Source organism: Perca flavescens, chromosome 15, assembly GCF_004354835.1.
Source record: "Perca flavescens isolate YP-PL-M2 chromosome 15, PFLA_1.0, whole genome shotgun sequence".
Lineage (NCBI taxonomy): Eukaryota > Metazoa > Chordata > Actinopteri > Perciformes > Percidae > Perca > Perca flavescens.
In genome coordinates, this window is record NC_041345.1 from 24,395,195 (window position 1) to 24,411,711 (window position 16,517).

A 16,517-nucleotide genomic window follows, 5' to 3' on the forward strand; every position below is an offset into this window, starting at 1 on the left:
GCTTAAATTTAGAAAGTGAGGCCTACCAAAATATTTCGTGTTCGTACAGTTGTTTCTATTTTAACCCTCTGAGGACAAAAGACGCACCGGCTAGTCCAAGCGATGTTTGACAACAGTCCTACTCAAAAGGCGATATTACAATATTTAATTTTAGACATTTATTCACTATTTTATTCATATATTCCGCTACTTTTTGTGAACCCACACTTTTGTGAAGTCATTTCAAGCACCAAAACAATTGAGTTTAGGGTTGGTGTTTTTTTTTTTTTTTAAAGAGACTGGAGAAATTTCACTAAGCAAACATCAACTTTTCGGCTTTACGGCCAAATTATATCTTTACGCATTGCTCTGGAACAAATTTGGGCCTCACTGTACAGTAAAGCTGAGTTGGTTCTGAACATTTTGATATGAAACACAAATGGATATCTGGTTACTGTATATGCAAATATCCTTAAAATGTGAATTTAAAAAGAAATGCAAAAATGCCCTAAGACCTCATAGGGTTAACATGGCTGCCTGTAACACTGCTAATTGGTAAGACAATCGTTTTTGCCATTGATTACAACAAACACATATAGGCCTAAGAGACAAATGAATTACTTTTATGTGAATATCTCATGTGCATGAACACATAGCAATTATTGTTTTTAGTGGACTGGTCCACCACAAATATCCAGACAACTAGCCTATTGAGTGAATTATCAGTTTTGTACAGACATTGCATTCCAGATGATGAATCATCTTGACTTTTCCTCTAGCGCCACCATGAGGTTCACATTTGTGCTTTTGATTGAAATGGCTCAACAACTATTGAACGGATTGCCGTGAAATGCGTTACATCCCCCTCATGATATTTTGTAATACATTTGGTGAAGATGTTAAATTTGACCAAATCCCTGCAAAACTAAAGACATTCCCATCAGCCTCAGCTTGACTTTGTCTTGAGCGCTAATTAGCAAATGTTAGCATGCTCACCCTAAACTAAGATGGTGAACATGGTAAACATTCCACCTGCTAAACATCACCATACCATTGTCATTGTTAGCATTCTGACGTTAGCATTTAGCTCAAAGCACTGCTGTGTCTAGTCTCGTTTCCTACAGTATGGACGACAAAAACAGTTCCATCCATTCTTTAAAAGGGCTTTATTGACAGTAACCCCCCCTTTGTCAATGTGGCCAAAATTGAAATCAATACAGTTGGACATTGGCAATGTATTCTTCTGACACGGGGTGGAATTTGTTAAGAAATCTATGCTTGCTTCAGTGGTGACTGTGCATTAATTAATGAATGGTCTTGGATCCTCTGCAATACTGAGAACATTTTGATGACTGTTGGACAGCAGAACAATGGCTGCTGCAAACGATGAGGATTCTCTTGGCCTTTTAAAACCTGATTAGTACAGGACAACGTAGATCCATTCTGAGGAAAATCTTTAATAGGTATTCTCGACGTGTACCTGCAGCCTGTTTGGAAATAAACACCACACTAATGTACAGGTAAGATCAGGGACTTTTCCTAAAGTAGGATTGGACATTTTCATTTTGTGGCTGTACAAAAAAAACATTCAGATTTACCGCTAAGTAGAGACCTTAATTGTACTTTTTCGGGTTTAGATAATCGGTTTTAAAAGTGAATTAGCCTCTTCAGGGTATCCCTCAGCTTAACATTGGAAGTTGACTGCTTCTGTACAGTTTATAATAAGTTACATTACAAAAAAGGTCCAACTGTTTGAGCCCCATAGGTGAAAATAGAAGTCATGAATGATCCTTCAGCCAAGGACACATTCCTCTTCTTGCCCCTGGCAAAAGCACCAGTTATGTAACAAACATGTACAATGTACAAACACACTGTTGAATTTTAACACAAAACCTGCTTCTTCTTTTTTTTTTAAACCCATTATTGAAACAATATTGTGCAGAAAAGCCTTCATGGTCCTGGACTGAGTAAAGCCACTTTGTATGCACTGAATAAAAAAAAAAAAAAAAAAAAAAAAAAAGAGACTTAATGGAAATTTATTCTGTTCTGTACAGGTGCTGAGGTTCTTGAGATGCATTGTTTTGGCAGGATGCTAATGCTACTATTGCGCCTATGTTGCACCAGATGTTTAAGGTGGAAAGGACACAATGGAAGCCTTTTACAGTGTATTTACACAAGATCAGTTTACGCATCATGGGGAGTACTAAACAGCCTGTGGAACTATGTAGTCTTCTTGGGAGCTTTCCAAATTATAAGAAAATAAACCTGAATGGGTTATCATGGTTATCTCTTGGAAGTTGGACACCCTTCTTTTTTTTAAGATGAAGCCCAGACACCTGACTGGAAGTCTGAAAGGGATTTACCAGTCGGACTGGTTTAACAAAAGATGCTATTACATTGCATTATGGGAGGTGTAGGAGCAAAAGGTCAGGACAAACAGTTGAAACTATATGGCTAATTGTGAATGAAAACAAGGCTCCGGTTTAGGACAATCACAATGACAATCATTATAACAATGTTAAATAGTCATACAGCAGGGGCAGTCACACTGACTCAGTCTTTACAATCAGTCAATCAAATAAAACAAATTTATTGCATACACAAAGCCTGAAATTTACTTTAGTTACCTGCCCAGGGCTGGTCGACTCAGAAACATTCACTTTTTAACAATGGATACACATTTTTCACAGTTACCCCTTACCTTTTTTCAGTGCTATGTTCTGAATAAAATCCATTTGCTCACTGACTACATCGGATCAGGTGCAACATAGATGCAATAAAATTAAGAAACTGCAATGTTACTCACTGTCAAAGTTACCGGTCAACATGTTGGGTGAACTTTACTAATTTGTTTTCCACAGACAATTCAGACCAACATTTGGCACATGCTGGGTGCTAATCTTGGACACACACACACACACACACACACACACACACACACACACACACACACACACACACACTGATGTGTGTTCAGGAGCATTACATCCTTTTCTCTCATCTCTTCTACAGGCCCGCATAAAAATCTAATCTAGGCCATATTTTAAAATCTGGACAAACAAATGGATAATTTTTTTCCTTCATTAGCAGCAATTTTACAGCCATGGAGCAGACAGACATGGCTGCAGCCATTTTTAAAAAAAATCTCTAAAATAAGGACCCGAGCCACTCCCCTTTTACTCTTGTATGAATTATACATGGGCAACATTTAGAAACAATGTAGAAAAGCTTCTGGGTTTGATCATATTTTTATGTAAGACTTTCAAACAGCACTGCATAATATGCAAGGTGTCTGTACTTACTGATTTCGTGTTGCAAGTACTGACATGTTCATATCTTTCTGTAGTTCAGTTTCCAGTACAACTGTTGCACGCTGCAAATCAGACAATATCACGATTTTCAAAAGGGGAAGAATCCTTTTTGAAAACTCCAGTTGCTTCTAAATATATCTCCCGTCTACATTGTGTCTCAAAAGTTTCTTGCGTATAATTGGCTTTATTCTACACTACTAGCCTATTAACATAGCTAGATAGATTCACAGACCAATTCAATTTAACCTGTTCTTGAGTCTCTATTTTACAAAGTGGAATTGACTCTGGATTCATTCTATACTCCAAAAAAAAAAGGGGAAACAGGATTGGTTATCTTTCAACTAGGACTACTGACAGCATAGAATAGACATACATATTGAGATAAATTTATATATTAGCTTAGTATATATAATATACAAACAATATACAGAGTCTCTGTGACAGTGGTGGACAGGATGAAAGGAGACAGACAAATAGGCAGGGTTGAACCTTTTGGTCTCTGTGGGGTTTCTTAGTGGGTGTTTGTTTTTGTGTGTGTGTGTGTGTGTGTGTTACAGCCTTTTGACACCAAAACTACGACCTGTGTTTGCCGTCTGTGTGTCTGGGTGAACATGTGAACCAGGTCCTTGGCTTTGCTCTGTTGCCTGGGTTGAAAGTGGGTCTGACACTGCTCCGCTTTGGTATGACACAGGTTACTGGTGGAACTATGGGGTAGTGTAGTATATACAGGGTAGTATAGTAACAAAGTAGTTAAAAGGAAATCCCATGGTTTTACCAGAAAATAATCCAACATTGCACTTTCGGTGACGTTGCAATGCAACAACCCTGTATCCCTTCGGGGCGCAGGACTAAAGCTGCAAACTCGGATCCTGGGTGAACAGTGACAGACAAGTGTTGTACCGGGATTCATTTTCAAGTGTGTGAACGGTCAAAAAACAAAAACGCAGGTTGAACCTGAGGCCTGTGTCAAACGCAGGGTGTGGAAAGCCGTAGGAGATCGAAGAATGTGAGTGTGCTTGTACATCTTGGTGTGTACAGGGGAAGACTGATGAGAAACGACTGCGCTCCTAAAGAAAACAGACAGACAGACAGAAGAGAGACAAAGAGAAAAATCAGACATCCATTAATAGAAAGTCATGTCAATAGTAGCGCTGGGTACCGAATTCAATACTTTTTAGGCACCGATCGAATTGCCTGCTTAGTATCGAATATCGGAAAAATGCCTCGTCATTTGGTACATCTCATCAGCGAGCCAATATAGTACAGGCAATATGCAACATGACCCCACACAAATTTCAACAGAAACGGATCTAGTCTCATAAAAGGCTCCTCTATCACACATAAAAAGTCCAAGCAGTGGAAAGTATTGACAAATACTGTAATTGGTGATGCCAATTCCCCATTGCAGCCCATGTTATGGAGAGAAACTGCAGGTGAATAGGGAAAATATTTTAACTACCAGATATCAACATGAAACTTCCCCAGTTGATTACTTACATTAAGACAATATTTTTTTGCATTACAAGTCAGAACGTTTATGTTTGATTATGCAAATTTGGCATTGTCTAATTAAAATGGGCTAAATTGCATAAATACTGAGTGAGAACGCTGTAACCAGCAGCCGTGAACCGGGCTGCAATATAAAAGGCACACCGTCGGTTAGCGTCCACTAACAGTGCTGTTTTTGCCACTGACAGGAGTAATAAACATTTGTCTGATTTTCTGTTGCAATTTGTGGGCGATTCACCCCTTTTTTCTCTCAAAACGCTTGTGCTAATAACCACGCAGCATGCTTCTACCAAGATCTAATAATGCTGGTGATTGGCTGTCTAAGGTTACACCTCGTAGAGACAGGCAGGAAAAACTCTGTTACACAGAGACGGGGCTCACCTAGTAGGAGCTGAAAAACATAGAGCTGAACATACGTATTTGTGCCGTAATGTGTAATGTTGTAATTTCTTTTTGTTGAAATGGATTTTTATAAAATTGGTATGGAAAAAAGTATCTTTTAGAAACCAGTATGGAAGTCACGGTATTGGTATCGGCAACTATAATCAAACATTTTTGAACGATACCCAGCGCTAGCCATTAGCTACAACTGTATGCTCCTGTCACCACAGCTCCCACCCACCATGTTGTGGGTCACATTGTTCTGCTGTACTGTATGCCGGTCTTGGAGGCGATGTTGGACCAGGGCAGCAGAGAGCGCAGCAGGGACTGGGCCTGCCGGTACAGCCTCTGAGGGAGGGAGCACGGGCTCAGGCTGGCCAGGGTGGAACCGATGTGCTGGATATAGTCAGTGGGACAGGAAGTTAAGGAAAATATGAAAAATACAACATTTATGTTTGGTGTATCTACTTGAGACTCAAAAATTTCCGCCGGCAATGGAGCAATCCCGGAAGTGGAATGTCGTTGATATAAACTACCTGAAACAACAACAACAAAAAAAGATCTGTGTCATCTCCTCCAAGCAAGATGCTGCAGATTCTACACATTGGAGTAAGTAAAGTGTGTCCCAGAGAAGGGTCGACTCGGTAATCATGTGTTATTAACCCCTAGGTTCATTTTGCGCCGGAATTGTCCTTTAAGAGTGAAATGTAAAAACAATCTGTCCACTAAGTAACAGTGAGCAAGTGTCTTCTTATCCTGCTTTTTTTACAAAAGGATATAATATTGTCCAGGGCGGATGACCCCCATTGATGTAGAGCACATATGTGAATCCATCTTTGAGGACGCCTCGTATGGAGTAGTAGTAGGGCAGGTAGTGGTGCTGACTGAAGTCCCTGTTCTCGTAGAAGTGGATGGCAGTGTTGTTGGTGGTGAGGACGTGTAGGTAGATGGCCTTACAATGGTCCTGGGCTGTCGTCGAGATGTGCTCCTTCAAACTGTCCAGCAGTAGGGAGCCTGAATGGTCCAAAGGGAGAGACAGCTCCATCAAAATGAATGAAATATACAGTATATTATATAGGTTTTTATTTATGTACAGTATATATGTCCCTACAGTATGTTTGCCATTTATTAAAGGTTAGTTTTAAGTGGTCCACAATAGAGGATGGATAAAGAACCAAGCCTAATGGGACCTGACAGCCGCGGGCCGGGTTCGGACAGATATTTAGAAATGACATTCGGGTTTGCCTTGGTCACATCAGCACGATAAGGCACTGAACATTTTAAGTTTATAAAAGCGTATTATGTAGGTGCTGTGTTAACGTGCGATTGTTGCCCTGTATGCACTGACGGGCTCATCTGTTGACATTTCCAAATGCCTTCCTACAGTTGCTTAATAAAAGCGGGCTTTCCACACAAACAAACGTACATGTGTCGTTAGTATGAGAAAATAAAACGAGACTTTAACTGTGTCGGGCTCGGACATAAATATCTTAATGCTTGTCGGCTCGGGCCGGGTTCGGTTACTGCTCTGTTGGATGCGGGCCGGACTCGGACAGAAAAATGCGGCCCGATCCGCACTCTAGTCCACAAGTCAAAATTTAAAGCTGTGGAAGGCGGTATATTTTTGGTGTCAGTGGGGATTAATTACATCCAGTAATAACCTTTCAGCATATTGCAATTCAAGTGGTCTGGGAGAAAACTAGATCACAGGGCATTTCAGAGGGAGAGAGTGTTCCTATTGGCTTTTCTACAGAGAGGGGAGAGGGAGAGCTCTACTTGAAATTCCATTTCTTTTTAACTTTTACCTACTAAAGCTTTAATGTAAATGCGTATGATTTTCCATTTTGTGCTTGTTGGACACTGGACTCAAACAATGCTGTATGTTCCCTCCGTTTGCCAGCTGATGTGCATGTGCTTTTCACATTTGAATTCAAAGTGTGGAGTAGATAAAGACCTGAGAACATTGGCTGGACCAGAGTGCACTGTAAGGCTATATTCACACACTTTTTTGAAGTGTTATTTAAAAAGTCCTCAGCGCTTTTTTAAACGCCACCGCCGGCGTTTTTTTTTTCTGCAGCTCAGAGAGTCTTTTTGAAGTAAAAAAAACCTTTCTGAAAAAAAGCACTTTTTGGACAGCTGACCAATGACAAGCGGAGTAGCAAGACCCATCGTTTCCAGACCAAAAGAAAACATGGAGGCGGTGCCGATAGATAGACTTGTGTCGGAGCACAGCCAGTTATATGACATGAGCGGGTGCTCACTGTTCAGGGAGCTTGCTTTGTTTTATCCTACGTTATTAGCACCGCTTTCTCTCTCTGTTCATTCTCTAGATCACACAACTGCTTTTTTTTTTTCTAACGTTAGTAACGCTCTTGGATACTGTAGCAGTAGCTGTTGTTATAGCAACAAAAGATGCTCTTGGCTGCTTTTTGGAACAAAAACCCTGCCTGTTTTTTTTTTTTTTTTTTAAAACAACAAAAGTGCCCATAGTCAACTTTTTCCAAGTGTAATCATGGCCTAACATTTCAATCAATTTCACTTACCTCATCCTTTATCATTTTGACATTTGTGTACAACTCGAGCCCTGTTCTTAGTTTACATTGTGGCAAACAGGCTCCATTAAAAGTATGTCAAATCAGCTGTTAGCAGTTCCTGTTTCGCAATGTACCTGTGGATGTACACACTACTATGACTGGATTATTTTGATACTGAAGAAAACTTTAAAAGATGATGAAGTTCTGAAGCTGTAAGAAGTGTCTCTTTTTCTAGGATTTCTGAGCAGATTAACTGATCACATTGATCACTTTATGGATAAAGTTATCCTCAGAAAGTGTACGTCTGCGTGATCAGATTTGAGTGAGTCATGACTCAAAAGGAGTATGATTCATGACGCAAATTGCACCAATCGAGTGCTAAGGGCTTAGCAGCATCATAATTGCCTCCATGAGCTGTGCGTCACAGCTTCTGCTGCAGCTGCTGTCTTTATGAGTAACCATTTTTTTTTTCTGTTTTGTTTACTGTCTTTATGGTGTCTCGTTGTCTTGCCTTGTCCCTTAGAAAGTAGTAAAGGTAGCTGGGTTGGCTCAGTGGTAGAGCAGGCGCACATGTACTGAGAGGTTTATGCCTCGACACAGAGGTCCAGGGTTCGAATCTGACCTGTGGCGATTTCCTGCATGTCTTCCCCCTTTCTCATCTTTCGTCTTCTAAGTAAATGAATAAAATGAAATGTGTCTCTCCCCACCCCTGCATCCCCTCCCCCTCCTTCAACTCTCCCCAGTCTGAAACCTCGTGGTGAAGGGTGGGGTTTGGCATGTTCTGTTTCTTATACACGTTTGGGTAAGTGTCAAATGAATGAATGTAAGTCAATGCAATATCGTCCAACATGCACGTTGGTGTGAGTGAGTGGGAGAGCTAGGAGGTACCTATGCCATGTTTCCTGAAGTCTTTGACCACTCCCAGGCTGAGGATGTAGGCTACCTGTGTGTCCACAGGGAAACTGGAGGCCAGGATGTCTCCATCCTAACACACACACACACATATGCAGATTAAGACCAAGAAATCTGTATGAACACTAAATGATTCTACTATTTTACCATCTACAACAGATTTATGGAATAAAAACACTACATTTGATTCAGTATTAAAAGGATATTTCAGTTTGGTCATTTGGGGTCACTCTGATCATGCTCTGTATGCTCATTGCTCCCTTCATCTTTTTTTATCTTTGCCTAGGCAAATGACCCACTGGGAAGGCAGATTCCAAAATGCAAATACTAAATTCAGCTTATACAAAATATGGCCTAAAGTGAGAGGAGCATATTTCAGATACCAGCCCATTGGAACAATTCCAGTATTTTATTACACAGGAATAGTAGTCCAAATTCATTTGTTTTCTGAAAAGAAAAAAAAATCTGTGATCAAATGAAAGACCTGAAATGAAAAACCTTCTTTTTTAAAATGTTCATCTTTGTTTATAATCCTTTCTCATCACCCTGTATGATCCCTTATTTCTTGTTCTTGTGTAATGACCGAGTCTAACTCAGTCAGGGGCATCGTGTTCATCTAATTAGATGACTAAAAACAGATTCTACCATGTTTACGTGTGTTCCACTTTTGACATTTCCAAATGGCAGCTGCTTGGGAGTGGATAAACTGGACTAACAACACACTCACAGGGACGCCACCGCTACAGAGCACAGCTTCAGAACCTTGTGTTTTGTGTGAGCGACTGTACAGTATACAGGGCTGAACATCGCACCTCTTTGTGTACTTTGGTCCGGCCTTTGATCTCGGCCACAATCATTCCCACGATGCCTCCTCTGAAGGTGGCAGCGAGGGAGAAGAACTTCTTGTTGGAGGTGATGTCCTGATACCATGACTCTGGGTACCTGCAGTCGAAAGGCAGAGGCGTTAGCATTCATGCATGGGCATGTATAGGAATCTGTCACCGAGTCCTAAAAGAGTTAGAAAAATAACTAGGGCTGGAACCATATGCTTTTGATAGTATGGAGTATTGCGATTTTTGTCTGACCAGTCAGTCTGACATTTATTTCATTTGTAAAGAAGAACATAACATGTATTTTCTGCTTTCTGTCTGTTTTACTGGAAACGGATATAATGTAGTCGCCGTCTGCAGTACCGTATAAACAGAACATATTTAGGTGAATCATTTGGAAAAAAATATAAATAAAAGGAAAATAATCGATTTAAAAAAATTTTGCAAAAGAAAAAAACTACATGCGTTTTGTGTGCAAAAGTCTTAATTTGTAAAGTAACTAAAGCTGGCAGAGAAATGTAGTGGAGTAAAAAGTACAATATTTCTCTCTGAAATGTAGCGGAGTAGAAGTAGAAAGTAGCATGAAAAGAAAAGACTCAAGTAAAGTACAAACACCACAAATGTGTACTTAAAGGGTAACCGTTTTTTTTTTTTTTCAACCCGGACACTATTTTCCAAAATTTTTGTGTCTAAGTGACTGATGGAAACAACAATCTTTGAAAGTCGTCCAGTATTAAGCAAGATCGCTGCAGTCGGCAGCGGCGAAACAAGCTACAATGTAGGTTAATAGGGCAATAGTCCAGCTTGTATTTACCCTCACAAAAGTGCTTGTTTTGCCGCTGACAGGCTCAGATTATTATTCTAAGTGTCCAGGTTGAGAAAAAAAAAAAAAGCAGTTACCCTTTAAGTACAGTACTTGAGTAAATGTACTTAATCCCATTCAGTGTACCAATGGTGGAATTTAACTCTTACTCGATTGGGAACCAATCACCACAGAGCAGCTTGACATTGTCTATGTCATCGTGGCAGAGGAAGCGGAGCTGGACTTCACTGAGAGCTGTGGGAGGCACCACGTCACTCATTCACACCTGCAGGACCAACAGAGAGCACAAACAGGTGGCGTTGGCCTTAGCAACACGCCAGGCTGACCTTAGCAACAATAACAGATCATGTGGAGCCAAACTTAGAGCTGGAACACTTCCAAACTTTGCTGTACAATTAATTGTCTCAAAAAGAATTGCGATTAACAATATAATTGTCTCCAGGGTTTTCCCTGCCATTTTAAGTCTAAGATTAAGCACCCAAGCTCCTAAGCTGACTGAATGTGAAATACGCCAAAAAAGTAAAAAAAAAAAAGCCCAAAACAGTGAAAACTAAAACACTTTTCTCAGATCTAATGATTGTAGTTGGACTTCTTTAGCAAGTTATGTCTTAAAGTTTTTTGAGGGTTATTATATTATCTGCTCTGGCTTTTCCAGCTTCTTGGAAACAGATATGGTCATAATAATGATCCTAAATTATGTCAAATTGCATATTTATTTAACTGAAAAACATAAAAAAAAAATTGTCTTTGTCAAATCTGGGGAAAACACCAGTCTCCTTCAGTCCAATTTTAAAATATTTATTTATTTAGGATACATATTTTGGTTAGATCACTGTTATGTGACCAAGATAATGTAATACACTTAAACAAATACACAGCCTATGAAGTAAACAATGCCTCTTTATTATCATAATTTTTTTTTCTAACTGTAAGCCCCCTTGTCATATTTGTTGCTATGAACGTGTATAGGGTCAAGTGCCAACAACTAACAATTCTAATAATAGTAAAAATATATAGTCTGACCAATAATCACTTATATAGTTGCAATTTTGGCATATCTAAGTAAAATTAATAATTACCAGTCATAGGCCTTAAGACCTTAGCTAATGTTAGCAATTAATTGCGGCTAAACAAAGAATCTGTGACTATTAAAAAAAATAAAAAATTGTGTAGTGATTGTTAAAGGCCTATAGTGAAACTTCCATTTTGAAAAAGTGCAACTTCCTATCTTCAGTAAAGAGCGGTCGTTGACACCCAAAAGAATGAAATAAACATCAAAATGGGGTTGACGAGTTTGGATTGTTTTGAAATAACATGACTACAATAGCCTCTTGTATCGGTTATTGTGTGGGGATGGAAGAGGACACAACGCTGTGTATGTGTATACACGTTCATGACTAACATTCAAGCATATATTACTCTTAAAAAAAAACAAAACACTTCTAAGAGCTTTCAGAACATGAAATTGAATTTAACCCAATTTAAAAAGCTAAATAAATGACCCAACCTGGTAGAAAAAGTCAGTGTTTTGCTTTAGTTTGTAGAAGACTTAGGTGTGTGTATTAGGCGGGGTGTTTAGGCGTCCTTCCCAAAGAAAAGCTTGGTAAGATTTTCAACAAAATAAAAATAAAAAAAGAAGCTATTTCCCCATACACTCAGTGTCTCTTTGTGGAAATGTGTCTCTTTGTGGGGTTTTTGCGTCTTTTTGTAGTCGTGCTCTGTCTCTTTTTGGTCATTTGTGTTTCCTTTGGGTTAGTTTTGGGTCTCTGATCATTTGGCGTCCCTTTGTGGTAGTTTTGGGTCTCTTTTTCACATCATTTTGATTATTATAACCATATCAGTGTCTGAAAAGTTGGAAAAGCTAGGGCAGATCATAAATGAATAACACTCAAAAAGAAAAAAACTTTCTTAAAAAGTCCAACTACAATCCTTCGCTCTGAGAAAAGTCTTTTAGTTACATTCATTCAGCTTAGGTGTGGCCTAGTCTCGCTTTGCCAGACCTTCCTCCAGAGCGCTGCGGAGGAGGATCTGGCTAGTCCACACAGCATTCCGGGATGGGAGAAAAACGTGCTCTGGTTTATTGGCATTTCTTTAAACCAATCACAATCGTCATGGGTGGCAGCCTCTGTAAAAATAACCCCAGGAAGGAACTTGTTTTGGTGGAACATGTGTACGTTCAAAGGTTATTTTAGTCGTGAGACAGAAAACTCAGATTGGACAGATAGTCTAGCTAGCTGTCTGGATTTACCCTGCAGAGATCTGAGGAGCAGTTAACCATAGTCCTCATAGATCCACTGGAGTTTAGAATGCTAACACAAAGAAAGCCCAAGGCAACGCATATCAGGCTAAATCAATTAAATCTGGCGGAATTTCCAACGGCAACAAAGCAATCCCATTAGTGGAACATCGTGGATATAGACTAGGTGCGGCCCAAAATGGCTCGGGTGCCGCACCTAAACCTTATAACAGCAGGGAAAACCCTGCCAGTGATATATTGCATTTAACATAGGCTAATATCACAAAAGTTTGAAAAAGTCTTCTATGACGGTAAACTGAATATGTTTCAGGGTTTTCACTACCATTATATAATGCTTAGGTGCAACACCTGAGCCGTTTTAGACACCAGCACCTAAGCAGAATAAATGTAAAATTCTATGTGAGCACCAAAACTAACTAAACTAATGAGTAGAGTAGACTTTTCTCAGATATAGTGATTGTACTTGGTCCCGAGTGTACTTCTTCAGCAAGTTTTGTCTAAGATTTATGAGTGTTATTTATGTATCATCTGCTCTAGCTTTTCCAACATTTTAGACAGAGAGATGGTAATAATAATGGTTAAAATTGATGTTAAATTGCATCTATTCTTATTGAAATATGTACATTATTTTTTAGAAAGAACCCTTAAACCCTCCCCCCAAAATACATGCACCTTTAAGTCTTCCACAAACCTAGGGGAGACACTGTGTTTGGGTCTTGAACTGCTGGTCACACAAAACAACAATTTAAAGACGTCGCCTCAGGTTCTGGAAAACTGCTGGGCAAAGTTCTATTTATTTGTTTATTATAAATCATTAGTTGCAGCCTAGATATGCACTGTAATCTATTTTGAACTACTGTAAGAGTAGAGCTGCATTTTTTGTGATTAAATGTTTGGTCTAGGGTTGCTTGTGGCCCAGAGGTAAAATGGTTGCCCTACAACACAAAGTTGGCAGATCAATCCCAGGCTCCTCCGGCCACATGTCAAAGTGCCCCTGAGCAAGACACTGAACCCCAAGTTGCTCCCCGGATGCTGTATGTATAGCTGTCCCCTGCTCCTAATACTTAGGATGGGTTAAATGAAGTAAAAGAATTCCACTACATTGTACTGTGAGTATGTGACAATTAAGGAATAAAGTTTGTTTTTTGTTGTTGTTTCACTAATGTAAAAGCAGCTAATTCTGACATGCTGCTCTGTGTAATAGTGGACATGCAGGATCTAGAATTATGGTTTGTAAAAACATTAATTATATGTCCTAACATTGCCGAACGCAAGAAGAATGAAACAGCTTTTACAGTCCTTTAGGTAAGGTAGACACTAAGTCCATCCACAGATACAGTTTATCCTAAGGATTCAGTGTGCCAAATGTATGATTTATAAAAGCATGGCAACAATTATTAGGCTATTTTAATAGCTTAGTATCCTATGCAAAAAAAAAGGTATGTATAAAGGCTTAAGGCCGCCCTACACGTTATTGTAGGACCAGTTTAATAACTGCAACTTCATTTTATACAATATGCTGTAGGTAGTAGGGGGTCCCTGCTCCGTCTCTCTTTCAGTTAAAGGGTCCTTGGCTTAAAAAACGGTGGAGACCTCGATTTAGAATAACTGACAGATATTACCCTGTTAATCACTGCATGGCAACATTGAAATAAAGACATAAACACAGACTGTTCTTTCTGTGAACACCAACCAGAAACTGTTTTGCACCTCTTTTGGCGTTGTTCACCATTAGAAAATTCTTCCGCAGATTCATCGTTGACCATATTTATGACGATTCTGCATAATGTGATATTGTTGTGTTTTTAAGTCAAATAAAACAAAATAAATACTTTATAATACATGTATTAATTATAATGGCAAAATGTATTGTTAATGTAAAATGTAAATTACAAAAAAAACGTTGTACTTTCCATACATGAGTTTGAACATGATATACATTTCATTTCTAAATCCAATAACAAAACGGCTTTCAAAACTTTCAACATATGGACCTCTCTAAATATCCTATACCCCTAGAAGTGTTATTCATATGTCTGTCTTTTGTATACTGTTCTGTATACTTTGTATGATTCCCTGTATACTATTTTTTTTTTTTCTTGCTATAAAGAGAAAAAAAATCCATATCAACACGCTTCACTGTGTTTTTGCTGACTACCTACATTAATTGTGACCCGTTGTTACCCTTGTAAACGTTAACAGAAATGTCTGCTTGAATAACTAGTGGTTGGTGACCCCGGGTCTGCCACTGCTTATATATTACGTTATCTTATGTAAACAACACATTCAAGCGTCCTATAAAAATGATAAAATAATACTCGCAGAGTCACAATACAATAGGCCTGGTAAAGTAGGCTCTATCAAGTAAAACAACTGCCTGCTCGTTAGCAACCAGGCTAACCATAGTTACTGCAAGCTAACGCTCTGTTGCTAGCTAAGCTAAGCTAACGTACCTTGTTGTGACACTCGGACCCGGAGAAAGTCGAGGAGAATTATATTCCCTGAGTGTCTGTCGATACAGTTACTACTCCGGACACATCATGGTAAGACACAAGTGTATTCTCGACTCTCAAGGCCGTTTTATTACTGTGCCAATGCTACACAGGCTGCTAAGCTGGCCAGAGGTCTCCCAGTTTAGCTAGCTAGCTAGATAACAGCTGGATGTTTTCTTCCTGTTTGTGGCTGTGGGCTGCTACGCGAATGACGTCACGCTTAAGCGTTTTTCTTTTTCTTTTGGTGATTAGCCGGTTTGGTATCAAACCTATTGGTGCTTTGTCGCCGCCTACTGGGCTGAAGTGTGGACTACTAGGACATTATAGAATCTACTCACATGTCCTACATTAGCTAGCCTATTGCTGTGCTGCCACTCACTGGTTTCATTCATTACAGCACTCATTTCTAATGTGTCAGTAATGCCACAACCATCACGTCTGCTGTTTACCTTCCAGGTTAAAGTCTTTCTAAAGTTTTGACAAAAAACATCTCAACGCTGCAGTGGGTAAAATACACCAGAATTTGAAGTAGAGTCAGTGTTCTCTCAGACTCAAAATTACAATGTGCTGAAAGATTTTTGTGGATGCTTTTTGACCAACAACGCCAAAAATAAAGTGTGGTAACGTTTTACCAAATCTTTACTTTTTGCTTGAATTACGGGGCTAATGTTCAGGGCCTTTAAAAAGCATTCATATCCACATTTTAAATCTTTATTCTTACTGCTCCTGCTTTTGACAAAAAAGGATCGTCTGCAGACATGATTAGAAATGATACTCAATACTCAAATACTTTACACCAAAATGTAACCTTGTTCAAAATGTTTAAGATGATTAACTCCTGATATACAGCGGCCAGGGGTTCAAATCCGACCTGCGGCCCTTGGCTGCATGCCGTTCCCCCTTTGTCTCCCCTTTCATGTCTAAGCTGTCCTATCAAATCAAGGCTTAAAATGCCAAAAAATTATCTTAATAAAACAAACATTGAAACACTTAATCGACTGAAAGAAATACTCACCTCTGCCCATTTAAAAAAAAAAAAAAACTTTTGGAAACACTGCAAGCTTTAATAATGAATACAAACATTGCTGAATGTCAGTACTACTATATTTACTGTCAGAATTATCTTCAACTAAAATGTAATAAAAAAATGTCACGTTTTGTGACAAATGTGACAATGTCTCATTGTGTAAAAAAAATATTCTGCAACTACGATTGCTAAATGATCTTGATATTCATGAATATTATAATTAAAATGCATCTACCTCTGAAAAACACATTATTAATAATGTAAGTGCAAAACAATTTATTCCAATAATAGCACACAGACCTGAGATACTTCTGTCCTTCAAGTGAATGTCTTAAGACAACACATTATTTTTTTTATTATCAAGCTTTAGTTTTGTTCACTTTGATGTTTTCCTAAAAGATATTACATTTTGTCATGAAAACGTGCATGGCTCAGTAGGAAAGTTTCCATCGCACGGTGGCT

The 16,517-nt window shown here is 39.0% G+C and overlaps 1 protein-coding gene across 1 annotated transcript; it reads right to left on the bottom strand.

The window, feature by feature from the left end:
• Positions 1–1,999: 1,999 nt before the first annotated feature.
• On the bottom strand, positions 2,000–15,226 carry naa60 (N-alpha-acetyltransferase 60, NatF catalytic subunit). Its single transcript, XM_028599426.1, has 7 exons — positions 14,990–15,226; positions 10,429–10,544; positions 9,439–9,568; positions 8,603–8,699; positions 5,960–6,194; positions 5,422–5,589; positions 2,000–4,357 (listed from the first exon to the last, which is right to left on the bottom strand). The coding sequence occupies exons 2-6, from the start codon at positions 10,536–10,538 to the stop codon at positions 5,433–5,435; spliced, it is 729 nt and encodes a 242-aa protein (XP_028455227.1). The 5' UTR covers positions 10,539–10,544; positions 14,990–15,226; the 3' UTR covers positions 2,000–4,357; positions 5,422–5,432.
• Positions 15,227–16,517: the final 1,291 nt, after the last annotated feature.

Excerpts from the sequence above, each read along its gene's own strand:
- naa60 (XM_028599426.1), bottom strand. The coding sequence starts at position 10,538 with ATGAGTGACGTGGTGCCTCCCACAGCTCTCAGTGAAGTCCAGCTCCGC. Across the intron at positions 9,569-10,428 it reads GGTGATTGGTTCCCAATCGA|GTACCCAGAGTCATGGTATC; the intron begins GTAAGAGTTAAA and ends TTTCGACTGCAG. Across the intron at positions 5,590-5,959 it reads CATCCGCCCTGGACAATATT|TGACTATATCCAGCACATCG; the intron begins ATATCCTTTTGT and ends TTCCTGTCCCAC.